Genomic DNA, 23757 nt, shown 5'->3' with positions numbered 1-23757 from the left:
CAAACAATATGGAAAGAGCAAGTAAAATGGTTGCTGTAACCACAGGATGCAGATTGACTCATTCCACCTCCTGCTGTTGTTCTATACTTTGGTCTTCACACATAGTGTAAATACAAAGAGAAGGTTGCTCAGTACAGCTGAGAGTTGGCATTGAGTGAAATAACACAAATGCTTGAAAACTCTTTTGTTTCAATCCCAGAATCTCTTCATCGTTTTGAAAATGAAGCCTTGAAATGGTAGAGCATTTTGAACAACTCACAATATTTATTAATCAATATAGAACATATGAAATTAAGTTACATATAATCCAATTCAGAGTTGCCATTGATTGTCTTGTGTTAATCACAGTATTTAAAAACTTGGGAACGTTCACAATAAGTCTGGTAGGCCATAAACTAATAGCCAGGGATCAAAATAATATGTGTGATTTCAACAAATGTTGCAAAAAACTTTCTCTGGCTACTTTTTAAAATATAATTTTTAAAATTGAATTTATCAAAATATTATATATTTAAAGCCCTACATGGTATCGGACCTGGCTACCTGAGAGACCGCCTCCTGCCATTTACCTCCAAATGACCAATAAGATCACACAGGTTGGGCCTCCTCCGGGTACTGTCCACCGGACAATGCCGGTTGGCGGCTCCCCGAGGGAGGGCCTTCTCTGTAGCTGCACCGGCCTTGTGGAACGAGCTTCCTGCTGAGATCCAGACCCTCACCATACTCCCGGCCTTCCGTAAAGCGACTAAGACCTGGCTGTTCTGGCAGGCCTGGGGCTGTTGAGTATTCCAGCCCCATTTGATGAAATGGATGTTGTGTTGATTTTAATTTTGTAATTTTAAATGTTTTAAATTTTTTTATTGCTGTTTTTATTTGTTGTGAGCCGCCCAAAGTCCCTAGGTAGTAGGCGGCATACAAATACCATTAAAGTTATATATATATTCGATTCCCAGCAAGGGTATGACTAGCTGATGAGAGCTAAATAGCTTGAAATAGATCTATATTAGTCTCCCTTTATTTATTTATCAGCACAAATATAACATACATACATACATACATACATACATACATACATACATACATACATATATATATATATATATACATACATACATACATACACACACACACACACACACATATACACACATATACATATACATATACACACACACACACACACAAACACATACATACATACATACATACATACATACATATGAAAATGAACATAAGTGCAAAAATTGGGAAGGAAGATAAAGGAGAAGAAAGAAAAGAAGTAACTTCTGACTCCTTTCAGTGCAGTAGAATAAAATAATAACATTATAGACTTTTTACTTTGACATACTTAAGATGCATTAGCCATTTCTATAACAGCAAATGTGTCTAATCAACAAATCCCAAAATCAAAGTTTCATTTCTTTCTGTCTGATGCACAAAAGACAGAAGAGGCTTCCAAGTAGAAATAATGTTGGATTAATTTGGCCATCTCTGCTAGTCTCCTAAGTTTTCCCAGCTTTTCTTCCATTGTGGGAAACTTTCTCCGGCTAGTTTATACAAGTTTTAATACAACAATTATGTTTCATAAATTCAAGAGACTGACAAGGACAGAATCTTTGAAGTGCTGAGTTTATCCTCATCACCAGACCATAACTAGAATGATATTAATCCTTGTCAATGAAAAACACTTCTGTCTTTTTGCGCTGTCAAAAATCACTAAGCGTTCTCCCCCCCCCTTACAAATGGAGTAGGCCAGGGCAACCAAATTTGAATGTAAAGGACGTAGTATTCTTACTTTGGAATCAAGGAGTTAGATTATTAATTGCCCTATATTGTATGTCTTATTCAGAGTTATTGCTCTTGTTGCCCAGTTAGGAAACTTACATAATAAATCCTAACAATTTATTGTTGAACCTAGTAAATGATGCCTGTGTATAAAAGCTGGTGATATTCTAAAAACACCCAGCAACTCCTGGGTTATGATATGGCTGTATTATAAGGGTCGTAAACACTGCTGCAAGTAGTTAGTAGATGTACTGAACTATTTGCTTCCCATAGAATACTCCCATTGATTATATCTTTAAATATGTAGGAATTACTTTTTCCTTGTGTAGTAGAGGACCTATTTGAGAAGAAAACTCATGTTTTCTTGTTTTCCTGGATTTAGTTTTTGCAGCAGTCAATCGTGTCCTGTTCTATTTTGTTTGCCTGTTAGAATTTGTATCTTTGTCTATTTTTTCATTTAGCAGCAAGTCCATGGAAGACATGGATAAAGAATAAAACAGAATAAACTTAGAAACTAAAATTTCAAGTAATTGACAGTCAGTGTCAGCATCATCTCCTGATCTATTCTGCACCTTAGGGAAATCTCTGAAACATTTGCAAGACATTCATTTTTAAAGTTCCCGAGTTGGGCTGGGCAGCCTACTGGCTGTGAGTCCCAACAGCAGCTTTTTCCAATCTTTTTACCCTGAAGGGAAGCCTTAAAAATAATGCATACAATTATTAAATCTACAGGTTGTCAGTTATATGTTATAGTTGTCAGTAAGTTGTAGATTGTCCAACAATAACTGTCAGTGCGCTTTTGAATAGAGAATATCTTTTTTTGTTTGGATCTTTTATTTTGGCCAAACTTACTAGCCTACTTTTTTTTATTTGGTGTCTCTTCCCTCACAAACAATATCAATTCCCTCAGTTCCAAAAACGATGTTTATTTCCCACCCACCCCAAATTCCACTCTCTTGAAGAACCCTTGTTGAGAAAAGCTGGTTTAGAGCATTCCACCTTATGCAACTTTAATAACAATTTCAGCTGAGTCAAAAAAAAAACGCTGTGCAAATCTGAGCTCCCGCCCATTATATTTTCTTGGCTAAAAGCAGTGGGTTTTTTTGAAAAGCAAAGAGAACAGTTTTGAACAGCAACATCCAGTTAAATCCTCCTGTGTTCAGTTACCTAATAGATATGAATGCATTCTCCAGAAAAATAACGTGCACTAAAAAATAATAAGCAAAAAAGGCAGTGCTTTTGTTTCTGAAAATGCAGTGTTTTTGTTTTGTGGCTTCTTCGGTCTCATTTTAAGGCATCTGGTACAAAAAATATTTGAACTAAATGCCATGAAGGGGATTGGGTGGGAAGATTGTTGATAGTTATTAATCTTTTTTACCCTCAGACTTCTAGTTTGGTTCTAGAGCTGGCTAATTGAATTGATGAAAGAAGCACTTAAGAAATATCCCTGGGAGCAACAATTATCTTACAAATGAGGAAGCCTGTTTTAACAAATCATCTTTGTGACTAAATATGGGTGATCTGCTTCCACAGGACTTTTTTAAGGTGTGCTCTGAACCTGCTTACCAGAGTTCTTGTGGGAGCTTTTTGAGAAGTCTAGAGTCTTTTTAGGATGGCTAAGAGAGATCACCACAGGCTTTTTTGGAGCTGGGACAGAAGATACCGTCAGTGGTTCTAACTCTTAAACAGAAGCCATGACTTTACTGAACTCAGTAAAGTCATGGCTTGGCAAAGTTAATGATCTTACACAAACAATAGGTTTGTACAATAAATAAAAAAGTTGATTTGTAGAAAGGGCAGATGGATTGTTGACACCGATGCTGTGGTGTTACTCTAGGGGAAGACTTCCACTTGCAGATCCACACAAGTTAAGAGAATTCCAGTAAAAGGGCTCACAATGCTTTTGAAAGAAGCTGTATGTTGGATGAAGAAAGCGTTAGTCAAAGAGTTAAAGTAGTTGTACTGTTTTGTGGCAGTCACATGATTGCTTTCCCTAGTTTCCCTGGTTGTGTAATCTCAGATAGCTGGGACCATCAGTTATAGTAAAATGTTTCCATACCAAAAGAACACACAGCTAAAGATGGCTCTTAGAGACATTGAATGAAGATGAAGATGGCTGCTTTAATGCTTTGAGGAGTGTGCTTCAGTCAGACCAAAGTACTTTACAAAGAACTCTATGAAGTGTAATCACCAACATGTTTCTTTTGGTGTGTGGGGTTTCTTCTTCTATGAAATAGTGTCTATTCTTCAGCTACATTGCTACTTTTTAATAGGTAGAAGTCAGAAAGCAGAATAGCTCGTTAAGACTGCAGAGAACACAAGCAGATTGGTTAATCCATTCAAGAGCAGTTAATTAGTGGAACAACTTGCCTCCAGAAGCTGTGGTTGCTCCAACACTGGATGTTTTTAAAAAGACTGGACAACTGTTATAGAATTTCCTGCTTGAGCAGGGGTTTGGACTAGAAGACCTTTAAGGTCCCTTCCAACTCTGTTATTCTGTTAGGTTCAAATCTTTGGTTAATATTTGGGATGCTAATTGGCTTAACCATTGCAGAATTGCCACAAAATAACTTAAATTGGTAATATATTCATAATATATTTACAAAGAAAAATATTACTTTGTTTCAGGTTAAATGGAATGAATTGAAGGACTATCCAACCCCTAACGCCTTAAAAGTTGAGATTATATTTTCCTCTTTAAAAGATTTGAAACCTGTCCTTGTCTTCTGGAAAGCTCTGGAGAGGGATTTTCTCTAGTATCCCATTCAGTGTTGCTGAAAGAGTTTTACAAATATCTCTGGAATATGGTCCCAGACATTTGAAAAGATCTTGGCAGGGATGAGGGCGGCCTATGCTTCTGCGCAGGCTTTCAGCTGATTGCCTCCTTGTTGCTTTCACTTTTGGAAGCAATTTTCAAAACAGCTTCTTTTCAGTTGCTATGGAGAAGTGTCTCTCTTTTTAAAAAAAAGTACACTCTTGCTGTCCTCATCAAGTTAAGAATGTTCAAATATTGGATAGCTTTTTAAAACAGATTTTTTGAATGTCATCTGATCTCCAAGAGAGAAATAATACCCTGAATAAACTGATGCATAAAATGAGGAGAGTATAACACATGCAGTTGTACAGAATGTCAAAGCTATATATTCATCATCTTTTGTTTTTTTTTAAACTAGGTGACTTTAGAAAAAGTGCTGGGAATCACTGTCTCTGGAGGCAGAGGATTGGCCTGTGATCCTAAGAATGGTCTCATTGCTTATCCAGCTGGGTAAGTTGTTAAAGGCACTCTTTAAATGACTGCAATACTTCTTAGAGATAAAGTCTGCCAAACATGTCATGTAGTAGAGTGAGATTTTTGGAAATGTTTTCCTAAATTCATTCCAATTATGATGCATAAGCAATGTTAACGTAAATGGTTGCTCGAGGGAATAAAACTCGTATATTTTTCATCTGTCATCACTAATGAAATCTTTTTTTGTCATTTTTCTGAGATTTCTTTTTTTTAAAGGAAAAGAGGTACCGGTATATTAAACCTGGTAAGGTTTACTGCACTAATTATCTTTCTTTGGTGGCACAGTGGTTAGAAGGCAATATTGCAAGCAAACTTTGCCCACAGCCTGCAGTTTGATCCGGACTGGACTCGAAGATTGATTCAATCTTCCATCCTTCTGAGGTCAATAAAATGAGAACCCAGATTCTTGGGGGCAACATGCTGACTCTGTAAACAACTCTTAAAGCACTATGGGGCGGTATATAAGTCTAAGTGCTATTGCTGTTGCATTGCTATTTTTGAGGTTCCTCCTCTTGTTCTCTGCTAAGATTTTTTTTAACTAGAAGGTTAAACAAAAGTCAGAAAAATGTGAATCTGAATTCCTCATGAAGCTGGAGTTGCCCTTTTAGAATGGGAAATAGCTGTGTGATATGAAGATTTATGAGCCAAAGTTCCTCTTTGCGTGAATAGTTGTTCTGTGTTGTAATATTAGTCCTGGGATTAGATTGTTCTTCGCAGTATTTCTTATATGGGCCAAAATAATTACCTAATTGATGAATAAATTCAGTGAGTGGGACCCTTCCATCATATTTTGGAAGCAAGTATTAGTAGGCAATATGCTTTGGGTTTTCCTGGAGGCCAGTGAAGATGTTTCAAATGGTGACTAATCACCACTTTCAGTTAGGCTTTACATGTATTCACAGAGATCAAACAATAGTTTGAAACAATGGATTCAAATCATTAGCTCCAATGTTCTTGTACCACATCATCCTTGTTCCCAGCCCCATTTTCTTTTTGTGATGCCAGAAGATTCCCCCAATCCTAAAAGTGGAAATCCAGCAGGACAATTTTTAGTCTAATCTATTTTTTCCCCCAAGGAAAGAAAACTAGTGCAATAAACCTTGCCAGGTTTAATATATCCTTTTTCCTTTAAAAAAGAAATATAATAAAAATGACAAAAAAGTTTCATATGAGCTGTGGTGGCACAGTGGTTAGAGTGCAGTACTGCAGGCTACTTCTGCTGATCGCCAGCTGCCAGCATTTTGGCAGATCAAATCTCACCAGGCTCAGGGTTGACTCAGACTTCCATCCTTCCAAGGTGGGTAAAATGAGGACCCTGATTGTTGGGGGCAATAGACTGACTCTGTAAACCACTTAAAGACTGTGAAGCGGTATATAAGTCGAAGTGCTATTGCTATTACTATTCTGGTTTCAGTATTTTTGGTGACGTTACTGCTGTGTTCTCAATTGCCTACTAACCCAATCTTAGTGCTGTAGCTATTGTTCTGATTTTTCTAATGATATGAGTAGTGTGTAGTCCCATTGCAAAATAAATAAATAATTTCCACTCCCCACCTCAGCAAAAGATGACTGAATGCTGTTTTGGAAAGATAGGCTTAGAAAAAGGGCCCGTAGTCTTTTCTTGGAGCCAATCTCTCTTCCTTGTATGGGCTAGCATATACTCTTGTCTCTCCGTGCAAACAGAGTAAAATGACTAAGAGGAGCGAAGGACGGAAATACAAATTAGGAACTGTAAGCAAGCATCTTGGAAAAGCTGACATGGGCCAGGCAGTCCTCCAATTTCAAACTGCAGTGACTGAGGAGTGCAATGAACATTTACCTTGTTTTAACATTTCATTTTGCTAATGTCACTGGGTGGTTCTAATGAATTTCAAACAAGAAGAAGAAAAATCAAAGCCACTCTTAGAAAGCTATTGGTTTGGCCACAGTGAGTCTATAGAAGAAGGAAGGACAGCAATAATCCTTCTCATTGCTTGGTTGTGCTATCCTTGTGTTGGAAGAAATGCCCTTCTGGGTTCAGTTCCAAGTGGAGAAAAAGACACTGGATTCATGGAAGTTGCTTGAAAAGAAGGTTTATTGATGATGGACAGGACCTCATGGTTTGAGGTCCTGGGGGAAAAAAGGGAAAAGATGCTGAGAGTGGCCTACTTTTATGCCTTCTCTGGGTTTTTGAATTTGAGCTTGTATTCTGATTGGTTGTCGGACCCCCTTGGGGCCATGGAGGAGCAATTCTGTAGGCTGTTCTGTATCCCAGGCTTGGTTGAGTCTTGCTGGATGATGATGTAATGAAAAGGCTTTGGTATTCCTTATGGCTCTGCCTGAAGGAGGTAAATCTTTGTTATGTAGAATAGACTGACTCAGGTCTTAATGGCCCATTGATAAAGGGGTGGGGGAGCTGAGTTTCTGCCTCCCTTTTAGGGAAAATATTCTGTTCTTTTTAATATTTCCTAAAATATTTCATTATTCTAGAAGTGGGGTGGGTGCTAGCTCCCTACACTTGAAAGCAACTTCTGTCTCTGAGCTAACCTAAGGTTTTTGCAGACTCTGATAAACTAGAAGTGATGTTTTCCTTCAGAAAAGAGGCTGTATAATCTATAGGATGCATAATTGCATATAAGAAAGGAGCCGACAGTAAAATTGGAGGCCTGTATGGTGAAATCTGGATATACTTTGAAATGCTGGATTAGCCACATAGTTGGAGATGACGAGAGTTGTATTAGCCCAGCGTATCTGGAAGGCATTCTACGTGCTGTGTTATTCTGTCACTTCTTAAAGTCTGAATTTTGGGATTTGGAGTCAATGGTGAAAGTTTAGACTTCTTGGCTGATAACAATGAAAAGAATTAGCTGGGTACAGATGGATATTTGCTGAGCAATTGGGCCAGAATCCTGCAGCAAAATTAAATCAGGAGAGGCTAGGTAACAACCCAAAATCATAGAAGTTGCCTGCTGGAGTCATTTCTTTCCTTCCTCCTTCCTCGCTACTCCCCCAAAAGAGCCATGGAGATGATATTGACCGGAATATTCAGAAAATAAAAGGAGCAGAAGCATTCCTTGAGCCCTGGAAAGATCGTATTGGAAAGAGACTCAAGGTGGTTCCTCCTTAACTCAGTGGGTATAAGAGGGAGAGGAAAGAAAATATCAGAAAACTTGCAAAATTCTGTTAATGCAACCTATCTCAGTCTTCTTGTGGAGTCTTGTTTCTTGAACTGAACCCAGCTTGAAAGGTTGACACCTCCTTCCAAATATAAGATGTTATGAAACTAAGCATTGCTTTGAAGAAATGCTTAATGTCCCCTGTGGTTGTTTTTTGTGTGGTTGTAAGGTTGGGGTTATTATCTATTTATTAAATTTGTTTACCACCCATCTCACCACAAGGTAACTCTGGGTGGTTTACATGATCTTGGTATTGCTGCAGAATGGTGGTTTTATGTAGCTGTTCTCTGTCTTCTATGGGTAGCCACATATTGCTCTTTGCTGTTTGTCCAATAAAATGCTACAATGACACCTGCTATCCCCAAGTAGCCTCAGCAAACATGTCTTAAGGCCAGGAAGGCTGTTTTTGACTATATGTACGATGGTTTTAGAGCTGTACATTTCATTCTCTGTTAAAATAATGCGCTATGATTGTGTATATGTAATAGCACAATAGCCGAGCTCAGAATGGATTTTAAAAGAATGTTAATGAAAGTCAGTGCAAATGTAGAACATGCATTTAATGGGCAGTGCAATCACTCAGTTATTATTGTAAGCTGTGGGAGAACAATGGTTGAATAGGATTCAAAGGACCACAAGTCTTTGGTAAGTGTGTGCCAGGCGTGGGAACAAGAGAAAATTTAGAATTAGTTGACTTTAACTGGGAGGAACAAAATCTAGTTAATAGGATTACTCCCATGTATTTAATAAGCCTCCACTTTGGTCAAATGAAAATTTTAACTCAGTAGCAACTTTCAGAGGGGCTTTGCGAGCCTCACCCAAAATCTTGGAGGATTAGACCTCAGGATTGCAGCTTGAAAGCAATAATGTTCTTATTTTCTCCAGCCAGATGAACTTGTTCGTCATGCCCACAGTCTCTAAAAGCAGAAATCGTTTCTGTTTCCACTTGATAAGGAAGTTATTTGGGAAGATGTTATCCAATGTACCGTGCCAACTAAGGACATTTTAATGAAGCCTGAGAAACTGCAGGAATCTTTAGGAGTCTTTGGCATTCCCAGAAAAATATAGGCAGCTGAGAAAAAGGAAATTTCTCTGAACTTTTCAGAAGAGTCTTGTATGTCTTGGTGATGAGCTAAAGCAAAACTAGTTTCTTCGTAATCTCCCTTTACAGTAATATTAAATTCTGCCTTACTGGTAATGCCAAAGTGTAAGTCCAACAAATACATAAAACAACTTTCTAAATTTGGATAAAGGGATCATAGTTCATAAACTCTGCAATGTGATTTGGCTAAATAGTTACTTGTCCATTATGGTGGGCTGCTTTATGTTACTGAGGGCATAGCCACTGTCAAGGCATAAAAAGACAAATAGTTTGCTGCCCTAATTGAATTGCAGGGTCAGTTTGTTTTCTCATATTCACAAGGAATTATACCTTCTTGGCAGGGTGCAGAAATCTCCTTGGCATTGTTGTGAAACTGACTATGGGGTTTTCTTTCTGCAGCCTTCCTCTGCATGGTGAATAAAATTTGCTGGATTGCTTGTTCTTGGAGTAATATGCATTTTGCTGACTGGAGCAGTGCACAGTATGCTTGACACCACATGGATGCCTTCCTTATGGTTCTTGCATATGTCTTAGTTCTGCTCTGTTCCACTCCAGATATCCCATTAGTTGACTCAACTTTTATTAAAAACTGCCAGTACAAGGCAGGCCTGAGATTCAACTCTATTTGCTATTTCAACTCAGCGCCAAAGTTTGTAAGAAGCATTATTTTTACAGCAGAGTTGTTGGGAAACTCACATTCATTTTCATTAACATTGTTGGACCCTGGTAAGAATTAAAGGCTCAAATCTCACAGGAGGACCATATCAAAATCTTGTAATTTGCTTCTGAATGTCTTTTTAAATTTCCCTTCCTTTATCTGTTTGATAAATGCTGATGTTAAATGCCATTTGGCGTCTGCTGAATTGATCTGTTCCAAAACAGAAACCCCAATCCTAATAAATCTAACTGTGCAAGTTAGATTTCTCTTTCAGAATTCAAAAATTGCGAAATGCCTAACACCAGAGAAGGTTCCCAGCTCCTGTAACGTTGGCTTGGGGGATGGCACTCTGCGTGGCATGTCCTGTCAGGACAGCCAGCCTGAGATTTGAACTCAAGATTGAACCTGTAATTTAAATGCAATTTTAGTCCACTGTAATTGGTGCATAGTGTAGCTCTTCCTCTGCTGAGTTAAAAGATTAGTGTTTTAAATCAACATCAGCAGGAGGAGGTGTTGAAAGTTGGCAGAACAGATGAAAATCTCTCGTGCCCTTAGCATTGTTGCTGTTATGGGGCTTGTCCTTTCTGTTGGTTGCCAGGTGGGTACTTCACCTTCTTGCCTTTTCTTGTCTGTACTTAGAAAATGATAATGAGATCTAATGATGACAGAGACCTTTAACGCTTGCTGTGAATTATCCAGATCCATGTGGCATGTCTTCATGAGATTTCAGTTTAATAATTTATCGCATGTTTGTGTTTACTTACCCTGTTTTCCCCAAAATAAGACCTCCCTGGATAATAATCCCAATCGGGCTCTTCAGTGCATGCACTAAAATAAGCCCTCCCATGAAAATAAACCATCCCCAAAGATATTGCAGTATAGTAGCAGCCATGAGGGTCGAAAGAAAATAAGACCTTGTCTTATTTTCAAGGAAACATGGTAGTTATAAATTGTGATTTTTTTTTCCTAAATTCAAAATGTGTTAAATGACCCAGGAAGAATCTGTGTATTTCAGCTTTAGGCAAGGACCATTGATCTGAACATGGTTCCCTCTCTTGTGTTTTAGTTGTCCATGCCAGTAGCGATAAAGCCACAGACCACAGTCTTCAGTAGTCCAAGAACCATGCAACGTGTGCCGTTCAATTGTAATTTCGCATTAATAGCATAAAAGTAATAAAGCAGTTTGTACAGTGAATGCTGACCTTATTCCTTGGGTTTTAAAAAGTCCTCTCCCCCGGTGAGTGTGTGTTTCATTGCAACACACACTCACCCAAGAGGATATTGAGAGGAACATTTTTCAATGTCTTGCTTCATAAGAGCTCTTGGCAGGTAGTGAGTGAGCAACCCTGAAAGTACTGGTCTCCTTTAACCACAAAAGCCAAATCTTCCTCCCATTCTGGTTTAAAGCTTCATTTTTCTTTGTAATAGCTGCATTACTTCTAACCTGATGTCATACATTTTGCAGGGCCCTCTGTGAATAGGAGGGCCTGCACAGATTTATCTCACAAGATCCTCCGAGGCTCTGTAAAGAACCACCAGGCCCTTTCAAAGCGGAAAGAACAGATTACACACAGACACATACACACGTACACACATAACCCCCCTCCCATTAATACAAGAGCAACAAAGGGACCTAATGTCTACAGCGAGGCTATGGGTCCTTGGAAGAAGACAGTACAGGCTGGCTATGCTTCCTTCTCAAGGCTTTGGTAGTTCTGTTTCTTTCTCCTTGGGTTGAATGAGTTCTTTTTTAGATTAACCTGTTCTCCTCTCCATCTCCTTGGTCTCTGTTGGGTTATCTTTGCAGGCAGTAACTGCAAAGTTACCTTTTCCATGATATTACTTCTTTTTCTTCCCCTGTCATGCTTCTTGTTGTTGTTAGTTGCGAGGTTGTATCTAACCCATCGCCACCCCATGGACAATGTTCCTCCAGGCCTTGTCTTCTACCATCCTCTGGAGTCCATTTAAGTTCACACCTACTGCTTCGGGGATACCATCCAGTCACCTCGTTCTCTGTCATCCCCATCTTCTTTTGCCCTCAAACTTTCCCAGCATTAGGCTCTTCTCCAGTGAGTCCTTCCTTCTCATTAGGTGGCCAAAGTATTTGAGTTTCATCTTCAGGATCTGGCCTTCTAAAGAGCAGTCAGGGTTGATCTCCTCTAAGACTGACTGGTTTGATCGCCTTGCAGTCCAAGGGATTCGCAGGAGTCTTCTCCAGCCCCAGAGTTCAAAGGACTCAATTCTTTGGCGCTCAGCCTTTCTTATGGTCCAGCTTTCACAGCCATACATTGCAATTGAGAAAACCATAGCCTTGACTATACACACTTTTATTGTCAGGGTTATGTCTCTGCCTTTTAGTATGCTGGCTAGATTTGCTTTTACTCCCCCTTTAAGGTAGTCCTCAACTCAACAGATTATTTAGTGACCATTCAAAGTTACAACGGCACTGAAAAAAGTGACTTACAACCATTTTTCAGACTTACGACCGTTGCAGCATCCCCATGGTCATGTGATCAAAATTTGGACATGTGTCAATTGATTTATGTTTATGACAGTTGCAGTGTCCCGGGGTCACGTGATCCCCTTTTGAGGCCTTCTGACAAGCAAAGCCAACGGGGAAGCCAGATTCACTTAACAACCATGTTATTAATAACTGCCGTGATTCACTTAACAACTGTGGCAAGAAACATCATAAAAAGTGGCAAAACTCACTTAACAAATATCTCACTTAGCAACATAAATTTTGGGCTCAATTGTGATCGTCGAGGATTCACTGTATTTTATATAATGTCATATATCCTGGTTCCTTGATTTATTTATTTTACAAAATTTCTGCACCTTCTTCAAAGAGTCAAGTGTGTATCACAATATAAAGGCATTAAACATAAAACATTGATCCCATCATGACTAATGACTAATCCTAAGGTTCTTGATAAAGGATAAGCTTGCCAGTAATGCCTCCATAGCCATGAAATAAACCTATAATGGCAAAGGCTGCCTAGATACAGATTAACAGAATTGAAAGGGACTTAGTGGATCATCTAGTCCAGCGCCCCCCCCCCCAGCAGGAGACCCTACACCACTTCTGATAAATGGCAGTCCAATCTCTTCTTTAAAGTCTCCAGTGATGAAGTTCCCACAACCTCCGAAGGCAAGCTGTTCCGTTTGGTTGGTTGTTCTCACTGTCAGAAAATTTGACCTTATTTCTAGGTTGAAACTTGGTCAGTTTCCATCCATTATTCCTTGTCTGCCCTTCAGGTGCTTTGGAAAATAGCTTGACCCCCCTCCTCTCTGTGGCAGCCCCTCAAATATTGGAACACGGCTATCATGTCTCCCCTGGTACTTCTAGGTCTTCGCTAATTTGTTGCTTGATTATCTTTTCCAGAATCTTTCCTGGTATTGAGGTCAGGCTGATAGGTCTATAGTTTCCTAGATCTTTTTCCCCCCTTTTTTGAAGATGGGAACCACATCAGCTCTTTTCCAGTCCTCTGGCAGTTCCCCGGTGCTCCAGGATCTCTGAAAGATATAGTTCAGTCGTTCTGAGATCTCGTCTGCCAGTTTGATCTTGACTGTATCTCTATTAATGCAGTTTAGGATTGTGTTGGCTTTTTTGGCTGCTGCTGCACGCTGCTGGCTCATATTTAACCACTAAGACTACAAGATCCCTCTCATAGTTACTGCTATTAAGCCTGGTTTCACCCACTCTATACATGTGTACTTTTGGTTTTTCTTGCCAAAGTGTAAGACTTTACTTTTCTCTAAATTGAATTTCATTTTGTTGCCATCGGAGTTGTATAGAATGTCTTTCTGCAAGAAGAACTTTCTGTGCCATCCTGAATGCCAAAAGGGAACAAACTAAGCCTTTCTGGGAGGGGGAGAGCATATTCCATGACACGGGGCAATGTTTCTTTGTGCCCCATGCTCATCTCACCCTCTTGCTAAGGTAGGGCCATAAGCAGATCTTTTAAAATCATCTTGTAGACAGGATCATTTTCGATAAGTTCAGTTAGTAAATCTCTTTTCCGCATGTGAGATAAATTCCTTTTATTCTCAGCAGTATCTGCAACCCAAGAATTGGCCCACCTATCCTGGACTGGCCTAAGACATTGGGCTACTTGAGGTGAAGGGATTTATTGGACTGGTGGTAAAGTCTTAACTTCAGTCCTGTAATGGGATGCATAACGAAAGCTTTAGTTCTATCAACACATCAAGGAGCTGCCATAAGCTACAACATGTGGGGTTTCATCTCTTGACTCAGGAGCCACAGCTCATGTGTTAAACAACAGAATGTGTCTCTTGAACCACTTTTTGTTTACTCCTAGTCTGTGTGTTCATCTCTAACTTCTGTCTCTTTCCTTTCTTGGTGAAAAAAGGGAAGTAGTTTGCAGTTCACCTTAGAAAGCCTTTCAACTGCCTCGTTTCCCTTATTTTGTATATACAATCTAGGCTATGAATGGGAAGAAACCTTCAGCAAGTTTGTGAAAACAATCTCTCAACCGTCACACCGTATTAAGATTTAATAATGATGGAAAGCCTTAAGCTTCTTTTATTTATTTATACAATATTTTATTTTAACAGGCCAAAGTATTCTCATTGCCCTCTTGCAGTTTCTCCCGATCTTGCCACATGCTTATGTGTGTGTTTTGTTGACGTTGCTGCTGAGGCTCTGTATCCTAGAAACAAGAAGTAAAACAAAACTAAAACTCCTCAGAGGTTACTACTGAAGAGTAAAAGGACGTAAAGAGGAGAAACTCATCCATCTGAATTCCGAGTCAGATGCTTTGTACTTAATACGTATCTTTAAAAAAGTAAAAATAGCAAGGCTGTAAACATTTGCTTCAGGAAAAGCCACATATACTTATGGAACCCCTTTCCCCCAAGTTGTTCACCATCCTTCACCACCTCCTCCTTCAGGTAAATGTTTTACATGCCGTAGCTGACAATTTATAATCTGCCTGGTTAGACTCAAGTTAAGCCCTAGCAATTTATAAGACTAGGGCTGTTTTGTGTCTAATTTCGGTCACCTACTAATATTGTTTGGAATATAATGAAAAACACAGTATAAGCTTTCATAGGGGTTTGAAACGATTTAAAGGGAAAAAAACCCACCACATTTGTACAACTCCAAATAAAGAAGAAATGGGGGGAAAAAACAGCTCTGTCCATTTTTGTGATCAATCCTCTCCACTTTGTATCGTTGTTCTACTCCCTGCATTTCCCCACTCCCTTACAACAAGTAGATAAAGGGACTAAAATCTTGCCTTTCCATGCTGTTTGCAATCGAACATATAATGTCTTGGTATTAGAATGGGTGAAACTATTGAATGGGTTTGCAAAAAGGTGGAAAGAGACAGCGGTTGAGGAATAATTTTGGGTTGTGATTGCTTACAAAGAAAAATAGAAATTTGGTTATTGTTGTTGCTGTGCTGATGTTTAAGAAATCTGCCGGTCTAGAGGTCAGCCTGATTTAAAAGGCCCAGAGCCCTGAATCCAGGAGAAAGTGTGTTAGCATCTTGATTGGGGACATGGTGATAGGGATGCAGTCTAGTTACTGAACCTGGTGAAACACTTCATATTGACCCTGAGAAAAGCCTTAAAGAAAATAGTACAATTGTTATACCTTATGAGAGAGAGGTTCCTAGTGCTTTGTCCTCTTGAGAGATCCTGCAGGCATTCTCATTAAAAGAATCTGTCCTTACTTCTCAGCACCAAGTAGAGGTTATATTGTGCACAGCATTGTAATCTGATATAATGATTCAGACTATTAAGATTAGCTTCCCCTAGTTGGGCGTCTTCCAAATCTGTTGGAAGGGAGTTTTGGTCATGTTGGCTGGGAAGTGGGTGAATACAGGCCAAGAGTTCTAGGAGAGGCTGCTCTCCATAAATGCAGCTTCTCTGTCACATGTGCCTTTGGACTTTAGTCTGCACTGTAAGTTGTCCAGCCTCTGAAGATGTCATGTTATGTCATGGTGCCTGTTGGGTATAACCAAAAAACAGGTTACCATTATTGGGTATCATTGGACTTTGGAAGTGTAAGATCTTCCCCTCTTAAGCAAATGTTGCCAGCATGAACTGCAAACCTGCTGAATTGAGTGCAGAATGTCAATAATCTTTTCCTTCTAACTCTTATCATCACCCTGGCTATTCTTTCAATTTGATTGTTTGGATTAAACCACATGAACTGGATGAGCCCTGTACTCCTGAGTCATAGACTTTCAGGATCTGCTTTTTCTAAACTGAAGAGTTAGTTTGCTTATCATTTCTGAGCCAAGTTTCATGGAAAATGACAGTCATCTGTGTCACAGCCAAGCTAAGTGGTAGGATGTGGGAACAGATATCACTCTGTATTTCTCCAGCCAAAAAATCTGCTCAGCACATATTTAAATATACTATAGTAAAGAGTAAATCATGCCAAATGTTGAATGACAATTTCTTTCTTTCTTTCTTTCTTTCTTTCTTTCTTTCTTTCTTTCTTTCTTTCTTTCTTTCTTTCTTTCTTTCTTTCCTTTCTTTCTCTGTCCCTTTTTCTCTCTCTTCCTTTTTTCTCTCTCTCCCCTGCCCCTCTCCTTCCTTCCTTCCTCCCTCTCTATCCCTCCTTCTCTCTCTTTCTTTTCTCTCTCTCTCCCCTGCCCCTCTCCTTCCATCCTTGCTTCCTCCCTCCCTCTCTATCTATCTATTCCTCCTTCTCTCTCTCTTTCTTTTCTCTCCCCTGCCCCTATCCTTCCTTCCCTCCTTCCTTCCTTCCTCCCTCTCTTCTTTCCTGAATTCATAAATTCCCTTTTGAAACTGCATGTTTCTCACTCCAGAGCCTCCTCTCTTTTCATTTTTTCCTGCCACGTAGATGACTACATAATGGCAGGACGCAAAACATTGGATAAATGGAAAAAACGACCTCTTAGTCAAATTATATGCTGTGCACAGCATGTTCTCAGATAAGGCTTTTCAGTCTTACGAAATTGCTATCCCTATAAAGACTGGGTGTCACTCAAAATACGTGCAGGCATCTTACATAGCTGAAAATCAAGCAAAACACTGTTGCTGTCGCCTGCCTGTGCCTGTGAGGGCTGAAAAGTGGGTAGCTTGGAGGGAATCAGGCTTCAAGCAGAGACACTAACTTGTGAGTGTCTTTCTTGTGATGTGTTTCTTAAATAGCTGGGAATATGTTGTCCAGCTCTGACTCAAAGGAAAGGAAATATTTTAAAAGGCAATTAGAAATAGGCATCATTGGGGATTATTTAAGGCTTCTTAGGCTAAAATGACAATGCACAGGCAGTTTTAGTTTAATGATGATAATAGCAACTGGCATTTCTGTCATTAAGCAATGTGATGTTAAAGTGTGATGTCAGGTGACTGTGCTGCTTAGTGGTGGAAGTCCCTGGTTACCATTGTTAAATGAATGTCCACTGGTCATTAAATGAGGATCGTGGGTGTCCACAATCTCTGACCTCCTGCTAGTTTCCCCATTGACTTTGCTTGTGGGAAGCCAGCAGGGATAGTTCACTGTTCTGACCCCCTCCTGCGTCCAGTAACGGCTGCTGAGACAAGCTTAACTGGAATGTACTTTAATAGCAAGAAACCAAAACCTCGGTGGCTGAAAGCCAAGCATAACAAACAGATAAGGACCTTGGCAGCAACTCAGACAAACTCCGGCAGCAATAAACACAGATAAGGCTTGGTAGCAATCCAGCCTGCCAAGCTCACAGTATTCAATCCTGCGTTGACTTCTGCAAAGAGGGGCATGTGCACAAATAGCTTTTTATAGTCTGGAGAGGAGCCTAATGACCACCAGCTGAGTGCAAGCACCTCCTGTAATTGCGTAATTGTTCCTGATGCCTAATAACTCTTCGATGGCGTGCATCCAGGAACAACTCACTACAACAACTACAACTCACCTCCAGCTCACTCTCCCTTGTCTCCTCCCCACTGGTCCAAGGCTCAGGTGCCTTCTGGTGGTGGCCAACCACCTCTCTGCGCCCTGCTCAGAATCACAACCCTGATCAGGATCCTCCAGAGCCGACTCAGAGGGCCCCTTATTGTCGGAGTCTGGTGGCAGCTCCAACAGCACCTGCTGGGCCACAACAGATCACAAACCATGATCACCTGAATGATGTATGAAATCCAAGCCAGTTGCCAAGTGCCCAGGTTGCCTCCAATTCACTTCAGGGTTGCTGTGATGGCTGGAAGGTCAAGGAGAAGTCGTAAGAATCACTTGCTCAATGGTTGTTGTTGTAAGCCTGAAAGATCACTGAATAAATGGACATTACCAAAGGACCATATGTATAAAATAAAGTGATACTATTAATCGACCTTCACAAGATTTTTTCCAGTAATACTCAAAATATATATTAAAAAAAAACAATTAGGGCAGTTAATTTGAATCAGATACCTTTATCACATTGTTTAGATTGACAAGAAATAAAACTGCATGCAGTTTTTGAAGTTAAAGATCACTGGTTAAACCTTTAAAATGGTGTGCCTTGAAGTAATTTGTTTTTTTTAATGTCTGCAATGCATAAAACCAAGTTTTTCTGCCCATTACTGGATAGTTATTATTTTTATATCAAAGCAAATAAGTCCTTCTCTTTTAGAGAAGGGAGTGTTGATCATAATGTAAACCCATTATACTGAATTTTACCTTACAGCATGGTGAACATGGGACAAAATAAGAAGAATTGTAAAATATATTACCTTGAATACTTGAGGGAAATGTGGCATGTTTATCTAAAAATGAAAAGCATAATTTACTACCTCTGCACAATGGCTCTCTTAAAACAATCGATGACTCAAAATAATTATTCCACTGCACTAACTCAGTATTCCTAGTGCTGGGAATATTTTGGTTTGTGTTGATTTCCCTGGCATCTGAAAAAGAGTACAATAAATATGACGTGCTCTTTTAGCAAACTCACATTTATTTTATTATTTATTACAATATTTGTGGGTTATCCCTAATAATTAAGACAAGGTAATAACTGCATATTTCCAAGATTAAAATATGACAAAGTAACATGTCGTAATTCACTTTATTTTTGTAAGACGGTAGGAAACACAATGTTCAACAAGTGACCCACTAAACTGAAGTTTACTAGCCAATAATTGCTGGAAGCCCAGAGTCTAACATTCCCTTTCCTTTTGCAGTTCCAGGAAAACAATAGCAGCTCAAGGCGTTCTCCATAGTGAGGGGGGAGGAGTATCCAGGATGGGTTTGACCTTATCCTCTCGTGATTGGTTTGAGTCAGATAAGCTCTTTGGGCTCCGCCCCTTGGCAGTGAGCATGCCCAGTTTTCTGACTCAAAACCTTCGTGAGAAGTTGCTCATTCGAGAGCTCCAGGAATTTACTAGGAAAATTCAATTGGATCCGTCGAGTTTGCCTCCCTGCTTTATACACAGCCTCCTCCTGCAAGATTGGAACTGCCACTAGCCCCCCTGGGGCGGCAGGCTGCCCTGGACACTGAGGAGATCCGAAGTCTCTCAGTGAGGAGCTTGACCAGGCAGCAGGAGAAAGGGCAAAAGCCTCTAGCAGGCAGCCCCAACCGCTGAGGCTTGTAAGTCGCTGGAGCGCTCCGTTGCTCCCCTCAAGGGTTGAGCGACGAACCAGGGCTTTCAAACGCCCTGGAGCGCCCGTGCTGCCTCCACGTGGCCAGAGGATCGTGAGGAAGCCGAAGAAGCTGTTCCTGGCCACAGCGGCATCGGAGGAGAGGCAGGAGGAAGAGAATCCGGCTGGGAGCGCACGTGGCAAGCTCTCAGGAGCTCAAGCCTCGCTTCAGGCACTTTTAAATTTCGCGCCCCTTTGCAAGCCGGTCGGCGCCATTTTGAAGCCGGGAGGACCCACGTGGTCCAAAATGGCGGCGCCCAGCAACTACCAGGAAGGAGAATCCCAGGCAGTTGCAAGCAGGGACTGCAGCCCCACCGGAGGGGCAGAAGAACAAGCACCCAGGTCAGTGGCTTCCCCAGAGACTGCCCGAGGAGGGGGGGGAAGAGGAAAGGCTAAATGCAAAACCAAGCACCTTTCCCCCAGGGCAGATCCAGAGGAAGGGAGGGGTCACAAGCCCTCCAAGCCCTCTAAATACGAGCGGAGGAGGCATAAGGCTTTAGAGAGACTTTGCAACCAAGCAGCCAGCCATCAGAACGCCCCAGGCAAAGGGGGGGAAAATTCAGGCACTCCCTTATCCAGCGGAGGCTCAGGGGAGAATCCAGCCCTGCCAACAAGGATCCCTATAGACACCTCGGGGCTTTGGGGCTCCACTCAGGGGTGGCAATCCCCTATCACCCCTACTGTGGGGGCAGCCTTGCCTACTGGCTTTCCCCTTTTGGGCAGCCCCCCCCCCTGCTCAGGGGGGCTTCAGCCCCAACCCAGCGCCTCCCACAGGAGCCCCCAACTTCCAAGAATTAATGATGCAGGCTTTTCAGCAATACATGGCTGCAGCATTCCAGCAGCCACAGCCTCAGGGGGCCCCCCTCCCCCCCACCCCCAGGGCCCCTGAATTCCCAGAGGCCCAGGAGGAAGAGATTCACAGCTCCTCAGATTCATCCCAGGAGGACAGTGACAATGAAAGTGAGGAAGGCGAGATCAGAGAACTCAAGCTATCAGAGGATGAAGGCATGCCTCCTCCTAAACCCACATTCACTGGGTTGTTCCAGCCCTCACTGTTTGAGTCCCTGCTCTTCAAGGCCAAGGCAACGGTCAAGCTAGGCAACAGAGCAGCGGAGGCCACACCCCAACGCCAGGGCCTCTCAGCAGAGAACATCTTTGATGAGCAGGCCATCGAGGCAGACACTGTTCCTACGCCCAAGACCTTCCTAGGCCTGATAAGGCGCCAATGGGCATCTCCTACAAAGGGCCCATCACCCTCCTCTTCAGACAGGATGTTCTTCAATGTGGACCAAGAGCTGGCTAAGCTACTTGCACAGCCCACCATAGATGATCCAATAGTGGCCCTTCATACATCCACCAACATGCCTGGGGAGCCAGAGGATGCCTTGAAGGCGGAGGACAAGAAGGCAGACCTCACCTTGCAGAGGGGCCATTTAGCAGCGGCCTGGGCGGTGAAAGCATCCACCACAGCCTCTTTCATCATCAGATCTTCCTTGCTGTGGCTGCAGGAGCTACAGCAACGCACCCCCATAGCAGATGCCCGGTCACATCAGGACATCAACAGGCTGGCAGCGGCCATCCAGTTCTCATCGGATGCCACCCTGGCTGCAGCCAGATTCGCTTCCAGGGCGATCGCATCGTCGGTGGCATCACGCAGGCTGCTGTGGCTTCGACAGTGGCAGGTGGAGGTTCGTCACAAGTGGCGCCTGGCCTCAGCCCCCTTCACAGGGGACTCCCTCTTTGGCTCGGCTCTGGACCGGTTCCTGGTTGAGAACAAGGACAAGAGGAAGGTCCTCGCCACTGCCCAGAAGAAAGGCAGCTTCAGGTCAACTCCATACCCCAGACGCTCCTACTCCCGGGGTCAGGACTCTGGTTCCTTCTTTCGGGGTCAGGACTTCCTTAGGGGGTCAGAGGCAGGTTTCTCAGGAGGCAGGCAGTATCAAGGGGGATTCCCTGCTAGACAGAGGTACCCAGACAGACAGCAAAGAGGCAGGCAACAGAAGCGGCCCTTTCGAGGGGGCGGAGGAGGCGGAGGGGGGCGCTCCTTCCGCAAATATTAAAGCTAGGTCCAGCACTCTCCCCATTGGGGGGTGCTTAGCGCACTTCGCTGACCGCTGGGACCTCACCTCCTCTGACAGATGGGTGCAGAAGACCATCAGGCATGGCCTTTCACTCGAATTTCTTTCCAGTCCCCCGAGCTTCTTCCGGATATGTCCGGTTTCTAAGAACCCGACCCGGAGGCTGCTGATGCAGGAAGCCATCCAACACCTGTTGGAGATCCGGGCGATCCAGCCAGTGCCTCCAGAGCAACAGGGTCAGGGGCACTATTCCATCCTGTTTGTCATCCCTAAGGCCTCTGGGGGCTGGAGAGCGATCCTTGACTTGAAACGCCTGAACCGTTCCATTCGCTATAGGAGGTTCAAGATGCACTCCCTACACTCTATCTTGGAGGGGGTTAGACAAGGAGACTTTCTCACTTCCATAGACCTCACTGAGGCCTATCTGCACATCCCCATTGCCCAGGATCACCGTAGGTACCTCAGGTTCTGCTACATGGGTCATCACTATCAGTACCGGGCCCTCCCCTTCGGGCTGTCCTCGGCCCCGAGGGTATTCACAAAGGTAATGGCAGCGCTGGCAGCGCACCTGAGACAGGTCCCGGTGCGCATCCAATGTTACCTGGATGATCTGCTCCTGCAGTCATCTTCCTTTAGGGGCGCTCTGCAAGACCTAGACATCACCATGACAGTCCTGAGGGACCATGGGTTTACAGTGAACCTAGCCAAGAGTCACCTCCACCCCTCTACTAGTCTGATTCACCTAGGAGCCAGAATAGACACCCAGGCGGGCATGGTCTTCCTGTCACCCGACAGACAGATAGCGCTTAGACAGCTAGCCTCCTCGATAGCCAGGAAGCGCAAGGTGTCCCTAGCCACTCTGTCTAAACTACTAGGCACCATGGTCTCCGCCATTGGCATCGTCCCGTGGGCTCGCCTCCACACCAGAGATCTCCAATGGTTCCTCTTGCCGTTCCAGCGAAGACGCACGAGCTGTTCGCAGACCAAGGTACTTCTCCCGCTAGACGTCTCCCGCTCCCTGGCTTGGTGGACATCCCCAGCGATCACAAAGGGCGAAACCTTCTGGACACCAGACCGCTTGACGGTAACGACGGACGCCAGTCTGAGTGGGTGGGGTGCCCATCTGCTGGCTCAGATGGCGCAAGGAGAGTGGACTCAGGCGGAAGGGACTCACAACATAAACTGGTTGGAGCTCAGGGCGGTCCGCCTGGCTCTGTTACGGTTCCAGAATTCGGTCAGGGGCCAGCACATATTAGTCCTCACAGACAATATCACTACCAAGGCTCACATAAACAGACAGGGGGGGACAAGATCAAGGGCCCTCATGAAGGAGGCCAAACGTCTGGGTCAGTGGGCCGAAAGGAACCTCCGGTCTTTGAGGGCAGAACACATAGCGGGGGTGGACAACACCAGGGCCGACTGGCTCAGCCGGGCCGAGGTGGACAACTCAGAGTGGAGGCTACAGCCTGCGATATTCGAGGAGGTGGCCGAGCGCTTCGGGCGCCCGGAAGTCGATCTGTTCGCCACTCCCCTCAACACTCAGCTCCCGAGGTTCTTCTCCAGGTACCGGACACGGGGGGCGGAAGGGACGGACGCTCTGCGGAGCTCATGGCCCAGGGGTCTTTTGTATGCCTTTCCTCCCTTGCCCCTGATTCCCAGGGTCATACGGAAGATCCTTCAGGAGGGGGCGGAAGTGGTTCTGTTGGCTCCTCATTGGCCCCGGAGGCCTTGGTTTGCAGATCTCCAGTCTCTGTCAGTGGAGAGGCCCTGGAGAATTCCCCAGGAGAGGATCTCCCTCAGCCAGGGGGCGCTGGAGCACCCGGATCCTCAATGGCTCCAGTTGACCGCTTGGCGGTTGAGCGGAGCATCCTGAGGAAAGACCTCTTCTCCCCCAGGGTGATAAGGACTATCCAGGCCGCCCGCAGGCCCTCCACAGAGCGCATCTATGGCTCCACTTGGCGGGCCTTTGACTCTTGGTGCAACTCCCGGGGGTTCAACCCCATCCAGGCTACGGTGCCTCAGGTTCTGGACTTCCTCCAGACGGGCCTGGATAGAGGGTTAGCTCCTAACACAATTAGGAGACAGGTCTCAGCCA

General features: G+C 43.2%; 2 protein-coding genes across 2 annotated transcripts in view; both read left to right on the top strand.

Annotated features, from left to right (window-relative positions):
* Positions 1–3479: 3479 nt before the first annotated feature.
* The window catches only part of MAPKBP1 (mitogen-activated protein kinase binding protein 1), a 95856-nt gene continuing 75578 nt past the window's right edge, over positions 3480–23757 (top strand). Inside the window, exons 1-2 of the mRNA XM_087704460.1 lie at positions 3480–3497; positions 4959–5050. Coding sequence (XP_087560586.1) covers positions 3480–3497; positions 4959–5050 — 110 coding nt within the window. The remainder of the gene's footprint in view (positions 3498–4958; positions 5051–23757) is intronic.
* On the top strand, positions 20061–23683 carry LOC148049700 (uncharacterized). The gene is made up of 2 exons (XM_087728279.1): positions 20061–21035; positions 21118–23683. Exons 1-2 carry the CDS (start codon positions 20382–20384, stop codon positions 23533–23535), a joined length of 3072 nt encoding a protein of 1023 aa, XP_087584405.1. The 5' UTR covers positions 20061–20381; the 3' UTR covers positions 23536–23683.

Source organism: Thamnophis sirtalis, unplaced genomic scaffold, assembly GCF_051295495.1.
Source record: "Thamnophis sirtalis isolate CommonGarterSnake01/CBP01778 unplaced genomic scaffold, rThaSir2_p1.2 scaffold_1, whole genome shotgun sequence".
NCBI classification, from domain to species: domain Eukaryota; kingdom Metazoa; phylum Chordata; class Lepidosauria; order Squamata; family Natricidae; genus Thamnophis; species Thamnophis sirtalis.
Note: the sequence above shows the minus strand (reverse complement) of the source record. Positions and strands in the feature narration are given on the sequence as shown.

Excerpts from the sequence above, each read along its gene's own strand:
- LOC148049700 (XM_087728279.1), top strand. The coding sequence starts at position 20,382 with ATGATGCAGGCTTTTCAGCAATACATGGCTGCAGCATTCCAGCAGCCA. Across the intron at positions 21,036-21,117 it reads ATTTAGCAGCGGCCTGGGCG|CAGATGCCCGGTCACATCAG; the intron begins GTGAAAGCATCC and ends GCACCCCCATAG.